This window comes from Eleginops maclovinus, chromosome 9 (assembly GCF_036324505.1).
Source record: "Eleginops maclovinus isolate JMC-PN-2008 ecotype Puerto Natales chromosome 9, JC_Emac_rtc_rv5, whole genome shotgun sequence".
Taxonomy (NCBI): Eukaryota; Metazoa; Chordata; class Actinopteri; order Perciformes; family Eleginopidae; genus Eleginops; species Eleginops maclovinus.
In genome coordinates, this window is record NC_086357.1 from 26,932,925 (window position 1) to 26,959,555 (window position 26,631).

A 26,631-nucleotide genomic window follows, 5' to 3' on the forward strand; every position below is an offset into this window, starting at 1 on the left:
TTGAATGTTATGAAAGTATTAACTGTACTGTTTTTTTTTTGTTGCTCAAATGGAAAATAGACCACTTTTCAATTGATCAAGATGAAGTTCAAAGAGATTTGACAATAAAATTGGACCATAAAAACACAGTGGATTCTAAAACAAACAAGTTAAATACAATAAGTACAAATAAAAGTCTGCCAGATTAAATACATGTTTTCAGCTGTCATTTAAAATGTTCATGAAGTAAAATATATAAGTTGAATTTAAAAAGTGCACAGCTCTTCAATGTTTGATTCAGATATACAGAATGCATTATTTCCATTTAATTTGTCTTAGTTGTATTTTATTTTAGTTATATTATTTGTACCAAATAATTAGATAATTGTATTAAAATGATTGGTGCATTTATGTGTTCATCACTTACATTACTGGATAACTTAACCTATAATAATATATTGTAATGTGTTTTGATTTGAAATTAAACCACTGATGACAATAAAGGTTGTATATCAGGTGTTTTATTTAATGATAGAATTAAAAAACAATGCAAAATGGCTAACCCTTTATCTGAATGTGTAAAAAGTCAGTTCATCATTTATTCCATTAAAATGCTCTTTTAATCACCTACATCTGCAAAGTACGTAGTCATTTAACAAGTAAAATAAATGTAGGAGTGCAAGTATAGAGTAACATCTTGTGAACATGCTCAAGTAAAGTAAAAGTACCCCATTTGTTTACTTAATTAAGTACAGCATTGAGTAAATGTAGTTAAATTACCACTGATGACAGTAAAAGTTGCACCTCAGGTGTGTTATTCAATGATAGAAATAGATAAAAACAATGCCAAATGGCTAACCCTTTCTCTGTTGTCATGTCTGATTGTGTACCTCCACAAGTCTGTTTATCATTTATCCCATGACAGAATAACTGCTCCCACAGTTCCTGCTCATTGTTCCCTGCACACCATTTCCTCTGGGAACTTCTCAGCCTTGGGACTGGGGGACTGGGATAATTACTGGAAACCCAGATGGGGGCAGGGAACGTCCTGGCTGTAAATGGCCCTTTCTTTTCGGCCTGATTGGGGCTGGTCCACTCCCCCTTGTTGCTCCTTCATTGGCCCAAGCCAACATCAATCTGGTGATTTCCAGGTCGCCCTCAAGTTTGAAACTTTTTTATTTTTTTTAACGAGTAGGAGTAGGAAGAGGAGGATTCGGGTTACAAGTTGTAACTGATCTCACGGTGCAGCAGGAGGAGAAAACGTTCAATAATTCACACTTTGATACTCGGAACAAGAAGGAGCTGCCAGGAGGGTGTTGCTTTTTTATCCGAGTAAAAACAAGAAAACATGAAGTGACTTTCGCTGCGCTGCCATGATGAAAACTTGAGATTTCAATCCGATTTAGGTGTCTTCTTGTCGGTTTACCTTTCTCCCGAGTCCGGCTGAGGTGAGTCCATCATGTCCTCTTAACGGTCGAGCGATTTTGAATGTAACGTCTCATAAACTGAAAGTACTTTTGAATGTAACGTCTCAAACTGACAATAACGGTCGCCTAATATCAGAGGCCTGTGTGGTCAAATCACACCCACATTATTAGCCCGTTAATATTTGTATTTTTGTCCTTTTAAGCCACTTTTTCACTGTTTACACACTTATATTAGTTTCATATAACTACGTTTTGTTTGCTAGCTTACTTCTCTTTCCTGTGACAGGCTTTATTTTTACTACGAAGTTAGCAGAAGTAACGGTCAAAATGTCAGTTAGTCAACCTGTTGGAAGCTAAATCCAAAACATCCTCAAATATGGTGGATTATTAACCACATTATTTGCATATTGGGACTGTAAAGAGATTAGCTTGACTTTAAGGGTGTTCTTTACCGGTGAAAAGGGTGTCTTAAGTACTCATTTTCAGAAACTCGTGTTAGATTTATACACTAAAATAATATATATGAACTTGTGTGAAGTAGGCCTATTAATCCATGTAATTCAATCTAGTCCTGTTGGTACTCAAGCAGCACTGCCAAACTTTCCCTAGTTTCAGCTTCTTTCTTTGTTTGTGTCATTGCACCTTAAATATCTTTGGGTTTTTGACTCTTTGTTCATCTATATTTCGTCATATAATATGTCACATTACTACAGTACACAGACATACAAAAGAGAAACCAGATGCAAGTAGCTAGAGGAAAGATTACCTAACACAATATTGTTTGCATGGGTTTTTGATTATCAAGTTATTGGGCATTTATTTGTCCAAATACTTTAAAGCACCATAGTCAATGTAAGAAATTAAACATATAATGTCTCTATTAGTTTCACTTCAAAACTTGACTTTTCTCTCTTAGAATTTCCAGAAATGGATGATTGTATCTCAGTTAAATATAACCAAAGCTCATCAGCAGGAAGTCATAGTTTATTCTACTTGTAGAAAGTTTAATTCAGAAGTCGATAAATTGGGTCAAAAGGCCATGTAATGCAGACTACATGTGCTTTCATTGTGTTTTTAGGATGGGATTTAGCTCTTTATTTGCTCACAACCACAAAACATCACAGTTAGACCATCATGTGGATAACAGCGAGGGTTACTAATTAGGTTTATATTTTATTGATAGTAATAAAAAACATTGCAGAATGGTTAACTGTATTTGGTGTCATGTGAAACCAATGTTTGGACATTTTTCTTCCATCGATATCCTCCCAATGTCAGACTTTTGCTCGGCGTTGGACCATGATTGCTGATTCTTAATTGAAAAACTGTAGACGCTTTAATTGGCATACACATTTCTCCAACATAACTACCACTATATGTATATGGTATCCATCTTTTTCTCTAATTGGATACAGGATAACACTTTTTGAAGAGCACCATACAGAGAATATATAATGAATGTACAATAATCTAATGTTTAACCTTCATATTGAACGTTCACAACTTAGCTACCGTTCATAAGCAATCGAGTAAATGAAGAGAACGAGCTTTCTCCCCTGCAGTTTAAACGCCAATTACTTCTGTATGTAGCTCCAGTGTCTGGGTTTCCAGACCGAGACTGAAGACATGTGTTTTGCCAACACTGATATGTTTTGTAACACGTTGCTGTGTTTACATTGTGAAGCTTTGAGTGTGGATGAATGGCTTCAGTGTGCAGCCGGGCTCTGGCAGGCTAACGGCCCACATTATCATGCACTGCCTCCACACACATGTCGGATGAATTACAGCCTTGGACCCGGACTCACGGCCTCTCCCTGCATCAGTGTATCAGTGGTGAAGCGATATGGTGATTCGTAACCGTCTCTGTTTAAGTTGCCAAGGCGTCTCTGTGTCTGTGTTGTTGGAAGCAATGGCTGACAACCATTGAGCTGAAATATGCATTGTAACCCAAAAACTGCAGGACTCTTTTACAACTACTTTAGTATTCAATTGTCAGCAAATGTTCCTGGAAACACAGACTAAATATCATGGACCTTTTTGTGAATTAATCAGCAACTATTTTCATTATTGTTTACTTGTTTTAGCCATTTTTCAAGCAAAACGCACAACTTAGACACTAGTTTCAGCTTCTTAACTTTAAGGATTTGCTGCTTTCTCTGTTTTATATCAAACTTATGAGAATATCTTTGGGTTTTGGACTGTAAATTGGCAGTAGGGTATACAATACTGTTTCATTTCATTAAACATGATTGTTTGGTCTATAAAATGTCTGAAAATAGTGAAAAATGTTTATCCCAATTTCCCAAAGTCCAAGGTAATGCCTTTTTTGTCAGTCAAAAACCCCAAAATGTTTACCTTTTCATTGTGTATCAAACAGAGAAACGAATTGATTAGTTTGCCTTGCATATTTTTGGATTTCTGACTGTTTATCAGATAATTGGCAATTTAAAGATGTCTCATTTGCCCATAGGAACTAGGTTATTGGCGTTGTTTCCAAAATGTTCTGACATGTTAGTCAAAACTAGAACCTAACCGACCTTGTTAGCATGTGACCCCTTCCAAAGAAGCAATCTCTTCAGTGCATGTAGAATATTTTTGGTCTGTAGTCTTTCTTTTAACTATCTTCTGACATGTTTTTGCTTGAAAAATGAGTCAGCTCATTCATATGATAATTCATATTGAAAATTACTATAATCGTTTGCCCTAAAATAATCCAATTGATGTCCATTGTTTTTGGAAGGCATGGAAATATAGAACTAAATGAAAAGTCCTTTTTGTTTTTAGATTTCATCCTTGACTGGTTTTAATGAATATATGCTTTATATCATTAATCAGAGCTTTGTGCTTCACAACAGCTTCATTATGGTTTCAGTGCTTTGTGTTTCTGCAAGACAAGAAACAATAATAATGATATACGGTGATAGCCCGTCAATGGCAGGATTTAGTGAGCCTGCTCTATGTATATTTCAGTGTAACTGTATATCCCTTCCTCCGAGTGTCTTTCTAGAACAAGACAATACAGTCACGTTGCCATCTCCCCCCCACCCCCCCACGCCGTGTTATGAAAGGCTTGAATTTGTAGTGGTAATGCTGGAAACACTGGAGAGAAGCCATGATAACTCCCCGAACAAAACCAGAAAGGTGTTGATCTGCTTTTTTACTACGCTGCAAAGTTCAGCCGAGCTGGCAGGTGGCCTCCAGTTTCCCTGGAAACCCGAAACACTCGGAGCGTGTGGCTCGTCTGAAAGAGCAGAGCCGCACGACCTGCAAACATCACGGTGTTGTTTGAAAACGAAACACGGACATTGCTGCTAATCATTCGGGATCGAACCTGAGTTATTTATTAATCACAAAGGGAAGTGCTTTCTGTTCCCACTGAAGGATTCCCAGGGGGGGGGGGGGGGGAGTTTCAGATCCTTAACCTAAGTAAAACTAAAACCAATGATTGGAAATGTTACATATTTAAAAATAAGTAAGTATAAATCAGAAATACTTTACGTCCCTCAGCGGGGAAATTAAATATATCAACCCGCATATTAAATAAGAGACATGCACACTAACCCAATAACATGAAAATGAAGGTTTAAAAAAAGTTAGTAGGAGCATTATAAAAGTAGAAGCCAGATAACAGCAGGTAACATTAAGTGGATATAATGCATATTGTTACTTTAACAGCAGTACTGTAACAGTTTTTAGTCGTGCAAACTAAAAGTACCGAGTAATATCAAAGTGTACTTAAAGTATTAAAAATAACCAACGCAAGAAATATAACAAAATTAATGTTTAAGGTATTTATGGATGCTAATTAATCATCTGACACTTATTTGGTAGTTAATTAATTGAGTAAGCTGTTCTTAAACAGTTGGCTAGTTTAGTTTATAAGAAAAATGTTATATTTTTAAAAACAAAGCTATTAATGAATGCAAGAGATTAAGATGAACAAATATTAATATTATTCATGTCTAAACTAAAGCTGCATATTAAGGTAGTACACTAAAAACTGTGATTTCCTTAATTATTATAGTAGTGCAGAACAGGGCTGAACGATTTTGGAAAATAATCTAATTGCGATTTTTTTCCTCAATATTGCGATTAATGTGCGATTATTTTTCAAGGTCCTCTTGTATTCTCATGTATTTTTCAACAAACACAAGCAATAAATCAATCGGGATTACAATCGTGAACCTCGTGAGGTAGCAACAGTGGCGAGGCACGTTCTGCACAATACCTGACGTTGCCCATTATCTTCCTTTTTAAAGCCAAAATAATTCCACACAACTGACGTGCCGCCCCTCTTTGGTACCAAACTTCCAGCCGTGCACTCTTCTGACGAGCCTGAGGCCATCGTGCAACAGGTTCAATCGCAGCGTTGACTTCTTTCCCTGCCTGCTCGGCTCGCTTGCCAGTCAAATCGCAGCCTTTGCGGTTGGAAAATCTCGTTTTGTCATATCGCGATATTATCGTAAATGCAATGAATCGTTCAGTCCTAGTGCAGAAGTCTAAAGTGGCAAGAAAAAGTCCCTCAAATCTGAAGCACAATACTTGGGTAAATGTACTTGGTTACATTCCTCCACTGCTGCTGGCTTTGGCCCTCCATTGACCCAGTTAACAAATGATGCTCTCTGGAGGCTGGAGGTGAATAAAATGACTCTTAATGTGCCCTGCGCTTATGTCCTTTAATTAAAATGTCACAGGCCCAGACATCCTTCATAGCTCAAGCACCGGTTAGCACCTTGATTACGTCTCGCATTCTGTGCAGTGCTGCTAATTATACTGCTAATAATATGTAATTAAAACTTGGACCTTGCACTCGGAGTGAATGCTTGTGAAAGTGATACATCAGTTTGAGACACCGATAGAAGCTTTTATTGAATCTACTTGTAGAAGCACGAGCAACTCATTTGATAATTGAATCATTGTTTTTCAAGCAGAAACTTTTCTTAGTTTTAGCTTCTCCGTTTTATGGATTTGCTGCTTTTATGATCTATATCATATTTAAAGAGTCCTCTCCTGCTGATGTTCAGGTGTATCATATGTAGTCAGTATGTAAGTCTCTACTTTAAAGAGTCCTCTCCCTGCTGATGTTCAGGTATGTAATATCAATATTGTCACTCTAAAGAGTCTCTACTTAAAGAGTCCTCTCCTGCTGAGGTTCAGGTGTATATCAGTATGTAGAGCTCTACTTTAAAAGGAGTCCTCTCCTGCTGATGTTCAGGTGTACTATCAGTATGTAGAGTCTCTACTTTAAAGAGTCCTCTCCTGCTGATGTTCAGGTGTATATCAGTATGTAGAGTCTCTACTTTAAAGAGTCCTCTCCTGCTGATGTTCAGGTGTACATCAGTATGTAGAGTCTCTACTTTAAAGAGTCCTCTCCTGCTGATGTTCAGGTGTATATCAGTATGTAGAGTCTCTACTTTAAAGAGTCCTCTCCTGCTGATGTTCAGGTGTATATCAGTATGTAGAGTCTCTACTTTAAAGAGTCCTCTCCTGCTGATGTTCAGGTGTATATCAGTATGTAGAGTCTCTACTTTAAAGAGTCCTCTCCTGCTGATGTTCAGGTGTATATCAGTATGTAGAGTCTCTACTTTAAAGAGTCCTCTCCTGCTGATGTTCAGGTGTATATCAGTATGTAGAGTCTCTACTTTAAAGAGTCCTCTCCTGCTGATGTTCAGGTGTATATCAGTATGTAGAGTCTCTACTTTAAAGAGTCCTCTCCTGCTGATGTTCAGGTGTATATCAGTATGTAGTGTCTCTTTATGTTTCTCATACTGCCTGTGCTGCAGCACCTCTTTTCACCCTCTGTCTGAAACCAGAGCCCTGTCTGCTCTGATTGGTTAGATGGCCAGCTATCTTGTGATTGGTCACCCCACTTAAAGATGTACAAGATGTAAAGAGCACTAGCCAATAGAAGCGTGAGTGTTACATAGTGATGTCACTATGTTAAGGAAGTAGATAAAGGGGTCAAACTGAGGCGTTTCAGGCACGGGTGGAGAGTGTGTGTGGGGGAGAGAAACTGCTTCTGGAGGGAACACAGGGATTTTAGCCTTTGCAGACCATTTACATGCACACAAACCTTTATAACACACTACAGGAAAAGGTAAATTGGTCGATAAAACGTCAGAAAATAGTTTAATATAAAGTGAACTGCCCTTTATTCTTTGTAATCCTTTCTTTTGTCTGAGCTTACCATAAAACAACAGAATTTTAATGCTAGAACAAATGTTGTGTGTGTGTGTGTGTGTGTGTGTGTGTGTGTGTGTGTGTGTGTGTGGCCCTCAGGCAGCAGCGACTGAATTCCCCGTCTTATTTTGCATGCGTAACACTGGCTGATGTTCCTAAATTAACAGCATCCGCTCACAGTCACTGTCCTCCTTTTTTGCTCTGCCGCTTCCCCCTCGTTCCCTCTCCTCTGGCCCGACCTGTTGCACCGCCTCATCCTTAGCCTCCGGTCTATTCCAGTCCAAATCGGCGCGACTGAATTATTAATCCCCGATCCATTATGCTGATGTGTTAATTATTAATTGTTCAGCTGGCTCTGGCAGATCTGAGAAAACTGTTAAAAAAGTGGAGGATGGGGCACGGTGAACGAAAGGCACTTATTGGCCGATTCTCTGCACAGATGATGATGATGGCTGTGTGGGAGGATTACAGAGACGCTGCGGTATATACCGTCATGCAAAGATCTACAAAGCGTGCATGTCTCACATATCTGTTGGGATGTAATTATGGCTCTCATGTCAGTGTGCACAAAGAGCCATTATGCAGACACACTCGCCTGTCGTATACAACAGTCACCTCTCTGATTAGTAGTCACTGGTGTGCAGCATCTAGAGAGAGGAGCGAGACAAACACTACAAAAGTTGATGAAAGATGAAATTGCGGCGTCCTGATATCCTGCTGTTGTTTCCCTCACAGTGGAGCGCCTACTTGTCCTTGTGTGTGAACACAAAGCACGGATGTTCCTTATATAACAGCCAGGACTGTCTATTGTTTCTCAAATTGGCCACGGGTTATATCATACAGCTGGGGGAGAATCTGCGGAGAAAGACGTTTTCAGATTTTCCCGATAACAATTCAATTTAATGACATCCGTAACGCTCTCGGTTATGATCGAGGAGCTTCTTCTTTTCTTTTTTAAAAAGAGGGGACCTCAGGGGACTACAGTTTCCTCGTTATTTTGTGAAATGTTGTGAAGTTTTTATTCAAAACCGGCTTTGGAAAAGATGGTAATGGTTGTAGGCTTCACATGTTTTTTTTGTTTGTTTTTTTAGCCACCTCTTATTCGTGGGAGTTCAACCAAAAGGCAGCAGAAAAGCAAACACAACCATGAAAGTGTTGACACAGAGAAATGTCATTTAATCCAGTCCAACAGCCCTGCAGTAAACACTTCCTTTATTATGCTTATCACGTTGATTGAGTTCTCCATTGTTCAAAAAGTCCTTTATATTAGATCTGAAATGACGGGAGAAGTATAATAACAAGGAACCAGTTAAATCTGAGGTTGAATCAACAGAACTGTTTTCCTGTACGGCCTCTGTACAGGACAACAGTAGAACCACACGTTTCCATATTGGTCCCTCTCTTTAGAGCTGAGAGGATTAGATTAAAGAGTCCTCTCCTGCTGATGTTCAGGTGTATATCAGTATGTAGTGTCTCTACTTTAAAGAGTCCTCTCCTGCTGATGTTCAGGTGTATATCAGTATGTAGAGTCTCTACTTTAAAGAGTCCTCTCCTGCTGATGTTCAGGTGTATATCAGTATGTAGTGTCTCTACTTTAAAGAGTCCTCTCCTGCTGATGTTCAGGTGTATATCAGTATGTAGTGTCTCTACTTTAAAGAGTCCTCTCCTGCTGATGTTCAGGTGTATATCAGTATGTAGAGTCTCTACTTTAAAGAGTCCTCTCCTGCTGATGTTCAGGTGTATATCAGTATGTAGCGTCTCTACTTTAAAGAGTCCTCTCCTGCTGATGTTCAGGTGTATATCAGTATGTAGCGTCTCTACTTTAAAGAGTCCTCTCCTGCTGATGTTCAGGTGTATATCAGTATGTAGCGTCTCTACTTTAAAGAGTCCTCTCCTGCTGATGTTCAGGTGTGTATCAGTATGTAGTGTCTCTACTTTAAAGAGTCCTCTCCTGCTGATGTTCAGGTGTATATCAGTATGTAGAGTCTCTACTTTAAAGAGTCCTCTCCTGCTGATGTTCAGGTGTATATCAGTATGTAGAGTCTCTACTTTAAAGAGTCCTCTCCTGCTGAGGTTCAGGTGTATATCAGTATGTAGTGTCTCTACTTTAAAGAGTCCTCTCCTGCTGATGTTCAGGTGTATATCAGTATGTAGTGTCTCTACTTTAAAGAGTCCTCTCCTGCTGATGTTCAGGTGTATATCAGTATGTAGAGTCTCTACTTTAAAGAGTCCTCTCCTGCTGATGTTCAGGTGTATATCAGTATGTAGCGTCTCTACTTTAAAGAGTCCTCTCCTGCTGATGTTCAGGTGTATATCAGTATGTAGCGTCTCTACTTTAAAGAGTCCTCTCCTGCTGATGTTCAGGTGTATATCAGTATGTAGAGTCTCTACTTTAAAGAGTCCTCTCCTGCTGATGTTCAGGTGTATATCAGTATGTAGTGTCTCTACTTTAAAGAGTCCTCTCCTGCTGATGTTCAGGTGTATATCAGTATGTAGTGTCTCTACTTTAAAGTGTCCTCTCCTGCTGATGTTCAGGTGTATATCAGTATGTAGTGTCTCTACTTTAAAGAGTCCTCTCCTACTGATGTTCAGGTGTATATCAGTATGTAGTGTCTCTTTATGTTTCTCATACTGCCTGTGCTGCAGCACCTCTTTTCCCCCTCTGTCTGAAACCAAAGCCCAGTCTTCTCTGATTGGTGGTAAGCTGTTGTGATTGGTCAACTGCTTCGAGATGTCCCGCCCCTTTAGCCTATCACGTACAATGTGTTGGAGCAACCTTGTGATGTCACTTTCTCCTGGAAGTCAACAAAGGACTTCAATGGAGGCGTTGCAGGCAGCAGGGGTTGGGGAAGAGAAACTCCCTGTGGAGGGAACACAGAGATTTTAGCCTTTGCAGACCATTTACATGCACTAAAAACCATAGAACACTCAACAGGAGAGGGAAAACCCCAAAATAATAATAAGGAAGGGATCAGAATCCTCCTCCGATTATTCTATAGTGAAATTATTTGGTATCTGCAGCCCTGATTTGAGCCGGTGTGTACTTCTCATAGTCTTCATCTCGTGTGGACCATTTTAGTATTTTTTGTTTATCGTACAGTTGAGAGCAGCAGGAAGCAGCAGGAGGGAGGCGTTGTGGAGGAGGGGGGGAGACATATGGTGAAGGTCATCGGCCTGGACTCAAACGTGGGACGTCTCGGCCACATGGTGTGTTAAAGGGTAGATTAAAAGGAGAGTAAGGGTTGTTTGAAGCGGAGTTGTGTGATACACTTCAGTGTGGGAACCACAGTAGGCGATCAGCATGGCACTAATTTGGAGAAAACAGACAAAAAATGACAGAAGCAATGCGGACCGAGGCACCAGCAAAACCTGAAAGAAGTCACTCAGTTTAAATGTTTGCTCCAATAAGAATATTCTCACCAATTAACCTTAAGACAGAACATGTCTATATATAAGACAGTGGCCAAAAGGACCTTTATGAGACATGTTACTCCATCTTCATATTCTGGTGCAACTGTAAGAAAACCTAATTCCCCCTCTTGGATTTCTTAAAGTATTCTGAGTCATGACTGGGAAGTGAATCCTCCATTGACAATAATAGTAATGTTACTTATGCAACACACGGGGGTTTCCGATCCACCGCTGCCTCGATCGGTTGGTTTGTCTGTGTTGTGTGGTTTTGGGGAGTTTGTATTTACCAAAGTAAGAAAACAAAAGTAGCGTGTCATTTTTAGAGGCAGTGGTAGACCAGAAACCCTGTATGATGCAAAGCTTTAATGTCAGTGGGGTCTGGTGGCTTTGCTTTAGTTTCCTGTGAGAGGTAAAGCTGTGGAAATATTCTGAGTATAGCACACACAATATTGAGATGTCTCTAAGCAGTACAATGCTATACTTCCTGTTTGTTACGGCAAACTGGGACCATGCAGAACTCTGTATAGAACACGCTAACTATCCCTTTAAGCATCTGACACATGTTCCGTACACGGCGTAAAAAAGGGGGTTACTGATTGTGATTCAAGGCTGCTCAGAAACTTGGAGAGCCGTAAATCCTCACAAACACAGAGCAGTGTTCGGTCCTGCAGCACTGGAGATTTCCTCTGCTGATGGAGTCGTCTCTGTCAGGGTCACAGTGTGCCCCCTGCCCATGTGACCACTCATCCCTGCAGAATATAAAAGTCGTGACATTTTCTGCTGCCATCAACCAATCACTTGAAGTGTCACGGAAAGTTCCCTGCCAAACGGGCTGGACAATAGACTCAGAATCCAGTTTATTGCCAGGTTTAGAGGAGTTTGCTCTGGGGTACGATGGTGCAGACATAAGGAAATAGGTTGTTGCTGTAGCTGCAGCCCTAATTTGAATCCTTTTAAAGGCCACCTATTATGCCATATCCACTTCTTCATGTCTTTTACACATTAAAATGTGTCCCTTTCTGTGTGAAGAGACTCAGGAAGAAAGACCCCGTCTCTTTTTGTCCCGATCCATCGCTATAAAAACCGTCTGCAAATCAGCTGATCAGATTTAGGCCACTTTGTGATGTCACAATGTTGTGCAAACATTAGCCACTAACCCACCAAGGTAAGCCCCGCCCACCTTATCACCTGAATCTCCTCCTAGAGTCCCACTGTGTTTTTTAAACCAATCACTGCACAGAGGGGCGTGGCCAGCAGCAGCTCATTAGCATTTGAGGCTACAGACACAGAATCAGCAGTTTTGGAACAGGGCTGAAACAGAGAGGATTATGGGATGCTGCAATGATCTGTGTGGTGTTTCAGCCAATCAGAGACAGGTTCTGTATATATCTGAATATAATGTTGAAGAAGAGTATAATACGGGACCTTTAAGCCTCTGACACATGATCAGTACACGGTTATAAAGTATATAAAAGTCGTGTCATTTCCTCCTGCCTTGATCCCATCACTTGTCACGGAAAACTTAATACGGCAACTCGTAGTGGCTAAACATAGAAGAATAAACATGTTTTTATTGTATTCTGAGTTTATTCTGGCTGTAATCAGCACCACCAAGCTGTCTAGATTGGCAGCAGGGTTTAGAGTGGTTATATTTTCACTTGCTGTGGCCTCTTCTTGCTCGTGAGGCATGGTGGTTAGAGCTTTGAGTGGGCGGGAGCTACAGGTGTATCCAATTTCTGGTTTCTCACCTGTCACACCTCGGCCTCAGTTTGACTGACAGGTGAGTGCAGCGGATGCTGAGGCTGCATCGCTTTTAGAAAACCAATGCCACGCTCAAATCATGTTGGATTTACTCTAAATATGAGCAGCCAAAAGGGAACAAAATGTTCACGTTGAGTAGTATTTGTGGATGTAGTTTTCTTTAGAGCTCCTTTATGGTCTTATAAATAGTAGTAATTGAGTGGAAATCTGCAGCTGGTTCAGAACCATTCTCTGTTTTCTGTTTCATATAATAATCATTTCCATGAATTTGGGTTCTTTGGCTCTTTTAAGTTGTGATGACCATTCTCTCAAACAATTCCCTGAATCTTTCAAAGGCTGAAAACATATTTTGTTTTGGCTGGAGACCACTTAAAAGGGAAGCAATATGTTCTCAAGACCCTTTATTATGGCTTGTGAGCGGTTTAACCAAAGAAACTCGATGGTAAAATGTCGCTCTTTGGTGGTTTTTATATGAAGGACTCAGGATTAAAGGATCAACTATTTCCCAAGAAACAACACATGAGTCTACAGCCATGCAGCTCGATGCAGTATGAAGGAGTAGGGACCCAAAGCTATACTTGTTCATGCTAAACTTGCACAAATAAACCCTTTTCACTAGTTTCAGTACAAAATCTGCCAGTTGCATGAATTAAAGAGGCCCTATTCTGCTTTTAGGGGTCTTCCCTCTCCTGTGTAGTGTGTTCTATAGGGTTCGGTGCATGTACATGGTCTGAAAAGGCTAAAGTCCCCTATGTTCCCTCTCCCACAGCCCACATTATCATCAAATGAGGAAGTAAAGCTTGACACAGCATTGCCTCTCTGACAGGATTACTTCCCATCAGCAAGATCTGGGTTGCTTTGTAGAGGAAAATAAAGGAGATGAAACAGTTTTTGGGAAGTCACGAATCGATTCAGAGTGTAAGAAGCATCCTGACTCTTCCATAAATCTTATTTTCTTTCCACCACCTTGAGTCAAAGCCTTCCCTGACCTCGATCCCTCCCGGCTGTCTGCACCTGCTGCAGAGTGTGAGCGTCCCTGGCTGGGAACATTACCCAGACTCCCTCACTGTCACCAGACATCCATCTAACCCCGTATAGGGTCCGGTTTCATTTCCATGAGTCGTGTTTGCTTAGCGTGTTCCCTGCATGTCTTGTTCTGCTCGAGCTGATGATGGTGTAGCTTGTCCGCCTGCAGTAATTACGCTGCTGCAATCTGTCTTTGTTTTTCCTCCTCCGTCGCGGCAGGAACAGACTCACAGAGTGCAGATGTTTGTTTGATTTCTGCACGCAGCGAGGGCTGTGTCTTTCTGCATTCAGCAGTTTTCCCTCCTGTCATGTCTGATTCAGCCTTAAATCCGTTAAGATTTCACCTCTATAAATACTATGGAGACGCTGTGTCAGTGTTTGCCCGGCTGTCCCTGAGCACCACACTTTCACAGGCCATTTAGATCTGCCACTAACCACTCTCATGCTGCAAAGTCGCCCAACAAAAAAATCTTGATCAAAAACCATTTCATCACTCAGAGCTCTTCTTCCCCCCAAGGACCTTTTTTTTTTTTTCATGAGGTTTCTTGTTTTGGAAAGACGGGGGGAAAGAGAGGGGGAGTGAAGATCTCCCTCCATCTGAAGGAAAACAATGCCAGGGGCCGAGACACATCACTCTTCATCTGTGAGGGAGAACGGATGATCCAAGGTGCCAAGAAGGGCTGGGCAATATGGCCTGAATCCTTCCAAATCGTTTTAAATAACCATATGGTACTTCTGCATCATCACATTTCAATACATCCTTTATTTAATTATAATTCAGTTCATCGCTACCTGAATGAACCACATTAAGATATGGTGACGGTCAATGAAACCAAGAGATCACGTGAGAACAGTCATCGTGGTAGAGTGGTACAGGAATGAGTCCCAAATCCAAAATGAGTTAGCACTTTAGCCCTCATCTGGAAGTCAGTGGTTTCTGAATGAGGTTTTGGTTAGAAGCCGTAAATAGAGTGTGTGGTTAACACAAGCTGAAGGGATTTAAATTGTTGTTCTACGTCATTAAATACATCATTAAATACATCATTAAATACCCCACTGGTGGATTTAAAAACAGCAGCTGCTAACAAGCGTCTAAATGAGACGACTAAACGTTATCACGCCCAACATTAGCCTCCTTTAGCTTAGCGGGGGTTACGTGAAGTCATGTGACCGTGCTGTAGTTCCTTTATAGCCCAACATTAGCCGCCTTTAGCTTAGCGGGGGTGACGTGAAGCCATGTGACCGTGCTGTAGTTCCTTTATAGCCCAAAATTAGCCGCCTTTAGCTTAGCGGGGGTTACGTGAAGTCATGTGACCGTGCTGTAGTTCCTTTATAGCCCAACATTAGCCGCCTTTAGCTTAGCGGGGGTTACGTGAAGCCATGTGACCGTGCTGTAGTTCCTTTATAGCCCAACATTAGCCGCCTTTAGCTTAGCGGGGGTGACGTGAAGCCATGTGACCGTGCTGTAGTTCCTTTATAGCCCAAAATTAGCCGCCTTTAGCTTAGCGGGGGTTACGTGAAGTCATGTGACCGTGCTGTAGTTCCTTTATAGCCCAACATTAGCCGCCTTTAGCTTAGCGGTGGTTACGTGAAGTCATGTGACCGTGCTGTAGTTCCTTTATAGCCCAAAATTAGCCACCTTTAGCTTAGCGGGGGTTACATGAAGTCATGTGACCGTGCTGTAGCTCCTTTATAGCCCAACATTGGCCGCCTTTAGCTTAGCCATAGTGAAGTGAAGTCATGTGATAGTGTGTAGTTCCTTTATAGACCAACATTAGCTTTTATTTCAGTCGAATGCGTTTACGCTTCAACTATAATTAAAGTGGTTAATGCGTGGAGATTAACCTGCCGAACAGAACATCTCATTGTCATTTACCTCTGTTTTTACACGGAGCAATATTCAAAAGTCCAAAGTAAAAACCCATTGCTTTTAGTGAGGAGCGCTAGCGATGCTAACCACCAGGTCTGTGTACAAACACCCCTCATCCCTGCATTACAGAGTCTTACCAGTAAACACATTTCTACTACTTTCCTAAGTATAATGTCGCCCAGCCTTAGTGCCAAGTGTTTCAGTGTTGGTATTCATGCGTCTGAACTCCCTTTATTACATACTTTGCTTTTCTGTTGTCTGAGGACAGGCCACACACAGTTATGAGTGGGTCCTACAAGAGTGGAGTTTAATGGGCAAAACGAAATCACCCTCCAATCTGAGGAAGAGCTTTCTTAATATGCCATTACGGCACTTTTCTAAACTCTGGAGAGGAGTTGGATGCAGGCTAACTCTGAGTATTGCAGTAAGTGATTGTCCTCCTGAGTCTCACCATTGTGATTACAGCCTGACAGCAAGACCAAGTGATTATTTTCAATCGCAGCTCGCACACATATAAAGCTCTCAGGGTTTTTTTCCTCCTCCTTCAGTCTGATCATTAGTGTCTATCGCCTTGTTATACATTTCACACTCATTGCATCAGGGTCTGTATAACAAGTGCTGCAAGTTCAGAGTCAGAGAAACGGTCGATGGGGAGCTTGATCAAGAAAGCCAGGGCCAGATTAAAAGCCAGCACCTGTAAGACCCCTTATCTTCTAAAATGTGAACCATTCTAGATCTGGGTTTCAGCCAATTGGTTCCCAGTTCAACTTTCAAAAGCAAAACATTTAAGAGCCATTTTGCTTTTCCACCGAGCAGAGCCCCGTAGCAGCCACGTCTACATCACCATGAATATGGATGACACTAACTGTGTCACTTCCTGTCGAAATATCCAATTGGAAACTAAAAATCCCAGCCAAATGGAAATAGTTTCACCATGCCTAAAAGCTGCTGTGTCGTGTATTAGGCGTCAGACGACAGAAAGATCCAAAGTTCAGATTCTCTTCACTTTTACTCAGTGAAAGACGGTAAAATATGTGTCTTCAGGCGTCCACAGAGCAGTCAGTCAATGCTGTGCGTCGGTGGGAAACATCACGGCTACATTATGATGCTAATGAGGCTAACATCATTCATCATGTGTAGCGACTGTAGGTGCTGCATTGAAATAAGAACTCTGACAAGCCAAGGAAATCCCAGTTAAGTGTAAGCTTGCCGTCTGTCACTCTCCCACCTGCAGACTGACCGGACATCCGTCCCATATTGCTTAATTTAACTAAGTATATCGTTGCCAATCACGGACTTCCAATGACATTGTTTAATTGTTTCTGACCATCTTAATTGGGCTCCTTGTAATGTCATGGCCAAAAGCCGGCGTCTCTGCAGTGGAGACACGAGTAACTGGTTCACACTCAGCCCTATAGCAACCTGCAGAGAAGGTGAAGGCGAGGGGGAGTAGAACTAGCACGAGACAGTAAATAAATGACCTCTCATTCAACACCTACTTTTTCCCTCCACGTCTCAGGATTGATATATAACGCCCCCCATCTCTGTCTCGTCTCCTCGTGGGGAAGCTTCCTGCTGACGCTCTCTCCAAGGAGTCTTATTGATATTCTTAGAGAGGCATTGCAGAGAGAAAGACAAGGGAGGAGAGGGGAGGGAGGTGGGGGTGAAAGTCATTGTAGCTGCAGACACTCTGCCTTCTAGTACCAAGAGTAAGAATCACAAGTCACCCAGCAGGATGTGTCACTATTCATCCTGTCTGCCGCCCCGACGCTGGGTTTTATATTATTATTATTCCTGAGCGCGTGGAAAGGCAATTTGCCAATCATGCAGATTTTCAGTTAAGCTCGGGGTTGCTTTCATGTGGAGGAGATTAAGCCCCTATTGGGATGTGAATGGGACACTTTGCTTAAACGTGTTTATTTCGTTTTCTCCGTGACAGTCGCCCATTAGGCTGAATTTAGCATGCGGGTGACAGAGAGAGGTGTTTAGGAAATAAGATCTGACTGTTTTTTGGTTATTTTTCTATCCCCTGGAGGAACAGGAAGAGCTTTATTATGTTCCTGTTGTTGCAGCACAATAAGGCTGGGTATTGTTTAAAAAATGTCCCAATCCTGGAGCTGATCCCGTAACAACACTGCGCTTACTTTGAGGAATATAAACGTGTTGTGCCCCCAGAGAAGAAGGGATTAGTTCATTAAGTGATTATTCAGTCTGCAGGAAATTAATCTGCAAATACGTTGTTCATCGTTTTACGTGCAACAGCTCCAACCTTTCTCTCGTGTCAGGATTCGTTGCTTTCCTCTGTTTTATATCGTAGTGAACTTTGAGTTGGTGTTTCAGACTGATGTCGGGACATTTTCTAAATGTCACCCTGACCTCCGGGAAACTAACGCTGACATTTTTCACCTGTTTCTGACATTTTAGGGACAAAACAGTGGAAGGATCGAGGAAACAATCGGCAGGTTTATCAATAGGGACAATAATATCTAGTTCCAGGCCACGGATGAACTCATGAAGTGAGACGAGATATATTTAATAATCCCGAATTGGGAATTTTCTTTGTTGAAGCGGCATGTAAAACAAAGTGTTGCACGTAATTAGAAATGAAAAGAGAGGAAAATAAATAACTTTACAACATGAACATCTCATAGTAGAAGATAAAACAGAACTAAGAGTGAAAATATAAACGTTTAACATGAATATACTTTTAAAAAGTAAAGTATCTGACACAGTGGCGGCTGGTGAAAATTTTTTGGGGGGGGCGCAGTTGGGCGGCACGGTTTAAATAGCACTTTTTTAGAGGTTTAGCTTAAGACAGTTGGTTAGGTGGCTGCGGCCACATTCGTGCTTCTTACATTTTTGTGTGAAGTGCTTTAGATCCTTCATCCCGGTTGTAGTCCAAAGTGTTTCAGTCCCAGGACTTTGAAATAACAGACAAGGGAAACAAAAAAAGGCATTGCTCACTGTACAACCAGCTAACCAATTCCGCTTAGCATACAAGTTTGAGGAGAAAGTCCGAGTGTAGGTTCTCCCGCGATCAGTGGTCGTCTGTTGAATGTTTAAATCCGGACGCTCGGGTCCCAAGTCTTTCAATTTCTTCTTTTCGACATCTGATAGTCGATGAAACGGTGTTTTAAGTAGAGCTTGCACGGAGTTCTCAGCCATCGATGTCGCCATATTCACTCAATCTAAGTTTCAGCTAGCTACGGTGCTGCTCTTTACGCTTGTGGTTAGGGAATGATAACGATGCTGATTCGCCGAAATAGTCCAATCGCGTATCTAAGAATGTCACATTGAACTAAGAAACAATGCCATTGGCAATGCCACAGATCTAAGTTTCATCCCCCAATGAAAAGCTATCCTTGCTAAAATGACTGAGAAAAGTATAAGCTCTCCTATAGACTCCCATGTTATCGGCGCCCACGGACGGTAGCCGACCTGCCTATTCTCAGAAAAGGCGAATGGCAATATATTATGTCCGGACACATTTTAGCGGTTCTTGACAGTGGTCTCCCATACACATTTAACCCATAAACACGGTACATTTCTTATTTCAATTATGTTGTATATATAACGTTTTTTAACTCAAAAAGTCAGGGTGGGCGGCGCCCAAGCACCCACTATTGACGCACCGCCACTGATCTGACAAATAAAACACTAGGGCATATTCTGCTTCCACTGCCACTGCTACTTATTGCATTTTGTTTGTTTGTTTACACCATGTAAAGCGGCTTTGGGTCTTGAAAGACGCTACAGAAATGTCATTTATTATTATTACATTATACAGAATACTCTCACATCCATGTTTTCCCTTATTATTAGACTTGCCTCAATTAAACAGTATGGTCTTATAATGGCAAATGCATGAATAAAAAGAGAGCCTGAATAAGATGGAGCATTCAATTCCAGCTATTGGTACTGGACTGTTTTCATACATGGCATTGTTCCGAAGATATTGAGGGCTTATTGCAGCCCTACAGGAGGTAAATAGGACAAATTTGGCTTCTCCACATATAATAATAATAGTCCATTAACTGAAACAGAAACACGGAGAAAGGCAATTAACTGAACATAAAATGGGGCAAAAAGATGCGATTGATTTGGTTCAAACAAGACCTTTAAAGTAAGATGTGTTGGATCCTACGAAACCTCTGATCAACCTGAATAATGTTCATCGTGGCAGTGAGTGAGGTCAGTTCAATGACCTCGACATATCATTTTTACAGGATGAGTTGGGAACAGATTGCATCTGAATGTGTAGTTTAACCCTCTAAATATGGAATAAAAGAGAAGCTTAATTTGAACAGAAACACTTGATTTGCTAAGCTGAGAAACAGAAAATCTGAAACCATTTTGATTTAAAATGTCATGAAGTTCATGAAGTTAAAAATCAGAAATGCCAATTAATCTGTTGGTTCAGCTTTTTGCGCGCGAGGTCTTGCAGATAGTTGATCAAGTCTTTTAAAATCTAACTTTGACACCAACGATCGCCCTAGCTTTCGGTAATGCAAGAGGTTTTTATTAGCAGACCTACTGTAACCTCCTGAAGATCAAGTCTATGGAGTTAGATCAAAGTAATACCGTTTTGATTCTCTGCATCGGAACATATTTAGAAAACGGTGGCCACGTCAAAATGCAGCCTTCATTCATGCGTGCTTTTTTGGAAAACATATTTCCTTTTGTCGGCTTCCTCCCGTCTGCACGCAGGCTGGTTTCCTTTGAGAGGTGAAGGTTGCAGAGGGAGAGTACGGGAAAGAAGATTACATTTATTCTTCAAAACCCGAGTGTACACACCTGAAGAAGCGACCAGCAGAAGGCTTTGAGAGATGCTGCCCCATTTAAAAAGGAGAGATTGTTTGACCTCCGCTATTCATGAGCCTCCAACATGGGGGAAGACTTTCCCTGAGTCACTCTCACAATCTCTAGGAAACAACATCATACATAAATCAAGCAACACGCTTCACCTTCACACACACCTGCACGCTTTGTTCTGCGGGTGCATTCGGATCCCTCCGCTGTACCCGCCTTCCTCCTGCAACGACTCTTTCTTCTCTAACCACCCCGTGGGCCCAGAGCCAGAGGGGTTTCTGGGACTAATTTGACAGCTGCCACGGCTCATTATCTAATAAAGGCGACAGCTCTTGGCCCGGCACTTTCAGCCGTGTTAGTGCAGATGTTACTTGTAATAACCTCACACATGGCGGGCTGTGTGTTATGGTTGGCCCTTTCTCTCTGCTGGTGAGGTGTTATTTTACATGAACTCTGAGCAATAACTGCCGAATCAGACGCTCCATTCAGTAGTTTCTCTTTCACAAGTAGCAACACAACGGGAGATTGTCCGTGTTGATGCTTATCGTACGTTTGCTTATCTTGTTATTGAGTGTGACAGGATGTGTGAGTTAAAGGGGCCCTATCATGCTCGTTTTCAGGTGTATATCAGTATGTAGTGTCTCTACTTTAAAGAGTCCTCTCCTGCTGATGTTCAGGTGTATATCAGTATGTAGAGTCTCTACTTTAAAGAGTCCTCTCCTGCTGATGTTCAGGTGTATATCAGTATGTAGAGTCTCTACTTTAAAGAGTCCTCTCCTGCTGATGTTCAGGTGTATATCAGTATGTAGTGTCTCTACTTTAAAGAGTCCTCTCCTGCTGATGTTCAGGTGTATATCAGTATGTAGAGTCTCTACTTTAAAGAGTCCTCTCCTGCTGATGTTCAGGTGTATATCAGTATGTAGAGTCTCTACTTTAAAGAGTCCTCTCCTGCTGATGTTCAGGTGTATATCAGTATGTAGCGTCTCTACTTTAAAGAGTCCTCTCCTGCTGATGTTCAGGTGTATATCAGTATGTAGCGTCTCTACTTTAAAGAGTCCTCTCCTGCTGATGTTCAGGTGTATATCAGTATGTAGCGTCTCTACTTTAAAGAGTCCTCTCCTGCTGATGTTCAGGTGTATATCAGTATGTAGCGTCTCTACTTTAAAGAGTCCTCTCCTGCTGATGTTCAGGTGTATATCAGTATGTAGTGTCTCTCCTGGGACATGTCTCCATGCTTTAATGTTCAGAAAGCTCTTTATGTTTCTCATACTGCCTGTGCTGCAGCACCTCTTTTCACCCTCTGTCTGAAATCAGAGCCCAGTCTGCTCTTATTGGTGGTAAACTGTTGTGATTGGTCAACTGCTTTGAGATGTCCCGCCCCTTTAGCCTATCGCATAGAATGTGTTTGAGAGCTAGCCAATAGAAGGAGTTTAGCCTTTGCAGACCCTTTACATGCACAAAAGCACTTAACAGGTACAAATGAGAACCTACAGTTTATGTCAATAATCATAGGACATCAGCGTTAAAGCAAAAAGGGTGAACATGCATCAGCAATTAATCTACCATCCTCTCTCTCTCGTCCCCCAGACCTGATCATGGACTCCTTCAGCACCAAGAGCTTAGCGCTGCAGGCGCAGAAGAAGCTGATGAGCAAGATGTCCACCAAGAGCATGGCCAACCTGTTCATCGACGACACCAGCAGCGAGGTCCTGGACGAGCTGTACCGCGTCACCAAGGAGTTCACGCGCAACCGCAAAGAGTCCCAGAAGATCATCAAGAACCTGATCAAGATGGTGGTGAAGCTGGGAGTGCTGTACAGGAACAACCAGTTCAACGGGGAGGAGCTCATCCTGGTGGAGAACTTCAGGTAGGCGGCAAGAGGAACTAATAGAGAAGGTTGATGGTTTGGAAAATGCAGTTTTTTTCTGAGAGTTGTTCGAGAAAATAGAGTGCAGAGTAAGTGACAGGAAGTGATTAGCGTAGTTTAGCTTAGCATAAAATTGAAAGCATCAGTGTGCTGACAACACTGGAGCTGATCTGCCTTAATTCATCCGTACACATTACATCAAATATGATTTCAAGGTTAGGGTTACAGGCCTGAATCCTTTCCTGGATAGCCTGTGTGTAGTCTCTAGACATGAGGGACGTCTTAATGGGGTCCATGATGTTGAAGAAAGAGCTTTTGTCACATCCTAATTTATTTAAATTGAACAAATATATTGTGTTTAAGAAGTGGGTAACCTTGAGAGTAGTCTCTAACATCGCCACACTTTATTTCAGAATAAAAAACTGGCCGAACAGATCATACTTTCACACCAAGGAAGAACAAAAATGGATGTGGGTTGTTGTTATTTCCTTAAATCAATTACTATCAGCTGAGGTAGGCCCAGGATGCAGAGTCCATGCCCTCATGGTGCACTATGGCCTGTAAAATCTCCTCACTATTGATCTTGGGAAGGAAAACCTCTAAGTCCTTCTCAGTATTTTACAAATAAGAGTTATTATTTAATTTGATAGCCCTAATCCCCAAAATTGAACTAAACAAGCTTTATTTGCATTCACAGAGAATCCGCAATTAGTGTTATCTGTGTTCGCCCGGACACCGCGTAGCAGCCGCATCGCCGACTATCGCAGCAAGCCTGATCTGTACGTAGGGAGGCGAGCCCCAGCATTAAAGCAGACTAATTATTGAAGGAAAAAGACACACACATGTAACCCATTCATCACAAGACTAAGCAGACCTGCCTTAGTGCATGATCCAGACTTTGGTTACAGCCACTGTCAGCGTGTAGGCAGCCTAGTCTTATGTTAAACACGGGGTCAAACAACAGCACAGTGGTCCCAGTTGAGAGCTTCGAGAAGAAGAGTCCATTCCTGCTGATGGAAGCAAATTAAGGAAATTGACTTTTTACATCAGTTTATATTTTCCACTAAAATAGTGTCACTCAGCTCGGGGCTGGAGTGCACAGCACGGAGAGGATATCAGCACGGGGGGGGACAACACTAGACAGAGAGGGGAGTTGTGAAACTTTTCAGACGAGAAATCACTCGGCAGCAGTTTCTATTTTTACCTCCCTCTGCTGCCCTGACAGCCTCTCTCCCTCCCTCCCTCCTCTCGTCTCTCAGGAAGAAGGTCCACACGCTGGCCATGACGGCGGTCAGTTTCCACCAGATCGAGTTCACCTTTGACCGCCGCGTCATGAGCGCCATCCTGAATGACTGCCGCGAGCTGCTGCACCAGGCCATCAAACGCCACCTGACGGCCAAGAGCCACTCGCGGGTCAACCACGTGTTCAATCACTTCGCCGACTGCGACTTCCTGGCCAATCTGTACGGGCCGTCGGAGGTCTACCGCGTACACCTGCAGAGGATCTGCAACGGGGTCAACAAGATGCTGGACGAGGGGAACCTCTGACCTCCGATTGGTTCCATATCGGGCACCTTTTACCTCCGATATGCAACTTTCGTTCTTTATAAGGTGACAATCGTTTTGCATGTGTGTGCCTCTCATCCGTAACACTGAACATATCTCGGCTAGTTATTCCAAGAAAGAACTTGCTCTTATCAGTATACTCAGGGATAGGAGCCTTGACAACTGTGCCTTTTTATAAACACACTGATCTCTCACTTAGAAGAACAGAATCCAAGCACAGGCCTTCACTCACGAGGAGCTTCTAATAGACCAAGAGGTGTTCTGGGGGGGACCCGGAGAGGGGGAGGTTGCTGACCTCCGTTTGGCTCCGCCTCGGGCACCTTTTACCTCCAATATGCAAGATTTCCTTTTGTTTTTCTACGGTGACAATCGTTTTGCATGTGTGTTCCTTTCATCTGTAACACTGAACATATCTCTGCTAGATTTCCAAAGTTTCCTCTCCTCCAGGCGGACTTTTTGTCATTTTTAACAGATGTTTTTTTACAGATTTGAGGCACAGGTCGAGCTTTTAATGCACCAAGATGTTTTAGAGGAACCAGGAGAAGAAAGCAAGTGAACCCCAGCTTTTTTAAATACCCGAGGATATAAAGAAGTGATGTTTCTGGTATCTTTACATCTAGAAGTAGTGTTTCTGACGTCCTCATCGGGCACCTTTTACCTCCAATACGCAAGATTTTCCTTTTGTTTTTCTAACGTGACAATCGTTTAGCATGTGTGCCTTTCATCCATTACACTGAACATTTCTAGGCTACTTATTCCAAAGTTTATTTGTCTCCAGATGGACTTTTGGTGACAGTGTTTTCTTTATTATGAATGTAAAACTTCCTGCTCTTATCAGTATACTCAGGGATAGGAGCCTTGACAACTGTGCCTTTTTTATAAACACACTCTTTAAGGGCTTGATCTGTCGCTTAGAGGAACAGAATCCAGGCTCAGGCCTTCAGTCACGAGGAGCTTCTAATGGACCAAGAGGGTTCTTGAAGCACCAGGAGAAGAAAGCAAGTGAATTCCTATCTTTTCTAAATACCCAATGATATAAAGAAGTGATGTTTGTGTTGCACTCAACCCCCAATAAAGCGCTGTACTGTACTTTCCACAGAATGAACCCATGTGAAACAGTTTTAGTAATCCTTTAGCGTTTCCTCTTTTAATAGCCACCAGAACAAACAGTGAAGTATTCAGGTCGAAGAGGAGCTGTAACACGGAGGAATTTGATTACGCTGTGTGTGTTTCTGGATGTGCTACTCGTGCTCGGTGAAAACACACTCCCAACTTTGTGTTTAGAGATGTCAGAATCGCAGCAGGGGAGCGGCACCATGTGTCAACACCTGCTAACGCTACCCTGGCGTTCTGTCAGAGAGGAATAAGGAGCGATCACAATCATAGGAGAGGTGCAGGGATATTATTGAAGGCCGACCCAGAAGGTAGCAGCTCCCTGGTTCCCTCTATGATTTCTGAAGTAAGAAGCTAACGCTAGGCTACAAAGGAACCACAGCACCGTCACATGACTCCAGATACCACCGCTAAGCTAAAGGCGGCTAACGTTGGGCATGATGGTGTTTAGTCGTCTCATTAAGACACTCGTTAGCAACCGCTGTTTTTAAATCCACCAGCAGAGTATTTATAGTACCTATTTTAGAATTTCAGGGGTAAAATAGTGACTTATTTCTGGGGTTTTGGGACTCATTCCTGCACCTCTCTATTGAATTTGAAGCCCAAGGTCAGTTTTAATAGATGAGTCGTCATTGCCTCAGGTTTATCCAGAAAACTATGGTTTGAATTCTGACAGATTTGGTTTCCCAGCAGCGTCGGGGTGAAAGGACGGACTGCAGCCTGCAGCTCAGCGTCCGTGGGCCAGGCGGGTTTTTTTTTTGATTAGAGCTCAGACAAACAGAACCTGATTGTCCTCTAACGCTGCAATTACAGCTCCCCACTCCGCGGCGGGATAATGGCCACTCTCCACCTCGCCTCGCAGCGTTATGTGATGTAGATCTGTGTTTGTTTGCTCCCTGCAAGTCCACCTCTATGACGGACTGAAAGGTGGTGTTCCTGTCTTTATAAAGGAGCATATGAATACTCCTGAAACCTCACAAAATGGCCTTTTTTCTTCAGTTGTTTTTTTTGTATCACTGAGCCTGTCTGGGAGATTGTTTTGTTCTGCGGCCTCATTTTGTATTCTGTGTGTGTGTGTGTGTGTGTGTGTGAGAGAGAGTGTGTGTTTGTGTGCGTACCTGTGAGAGAATTGGAAATTGAGCCGTGTAATAAGCGCTGTGCTTCTTTTCTAGATAGGAAAACTTCCTCACTCCATCCACAGCCTCTCCCTGCCAAAGAAACGAGTATTGAAACTAAAAAGCAAACAGTATGCACTTGATAATTTATAGTAACGGTGATCATGGAGGCGCTGTGTTTTATTTGTCCTTTTTATACAACATGAGCATGATGTCTTTCTCTGAATCATGGAGTCAATCTTTGATCCTTAAGTCCCTCCGGTTGATTTAATTGTCTTTAAATGCCCTTTTTCTCCAATCCCTGCGCCTCTCAGGGTTAGTTTAAATCTCCCTCCATGACACACTAAGTGGAAATCAGCAGCAGCCCCTCTTATATTTTACATAAGCCCTCAAACTAAGCATACTTATTGTCTTTTTCTATCATCATGTGAATGTGTATTTTTGACTCGTGTACATACGATTGTGTCTCTATATTTTATCCAAATATAATACTTTTCTAAAACAATA

General features: G+C 42.0%; 1 protein-coding gene across 1 annotated transcript; it reads left to right on the top strand.

The window, feature by feature from the left end:
* Positions 1–1,095: 1,095 nt before the first annotated feature.
* Positions 1,096–26,631, top strand: tnfaip8l1 (tumor necrosis factor, alpha-induced protein 8-like 1). Its single transcript, XM_063891896.1, has 3 exons — positions 1,096–1,427; positions 22,051–22,330; positions 23,590–26,631. The coding sequence occupies exons 2-3, from the start codon at positions 22,059–22,061 to the stop codon at positions 23,876–23,878; spliced, it is 561 nt and encodes a 186-aa protein (XP_063747966.1). The 5' UTR covers positions 1,096–1,427; positions 22,051–22,058; the 3' UTR covers positions 23,879–26,631.

Excerpts from the sequence above, each read along its gene's own strand:
- tnfaip8l1 (XM_063891896.1), top strand. The coding sequence starts at position 22,059 with ATGGACTCCTTCAGCACCAAGAGCTTAGCGCTGCAGGCGCAGAAGAAG. Across the intron at positions 22,331-23,589 it reads ATCCTGGTGGAGAACTTCAG|GAAGAAGGTCCACACGCTGG; the intron begins GTAGGCGGCAAG and ends CTCGTCTCTCAG.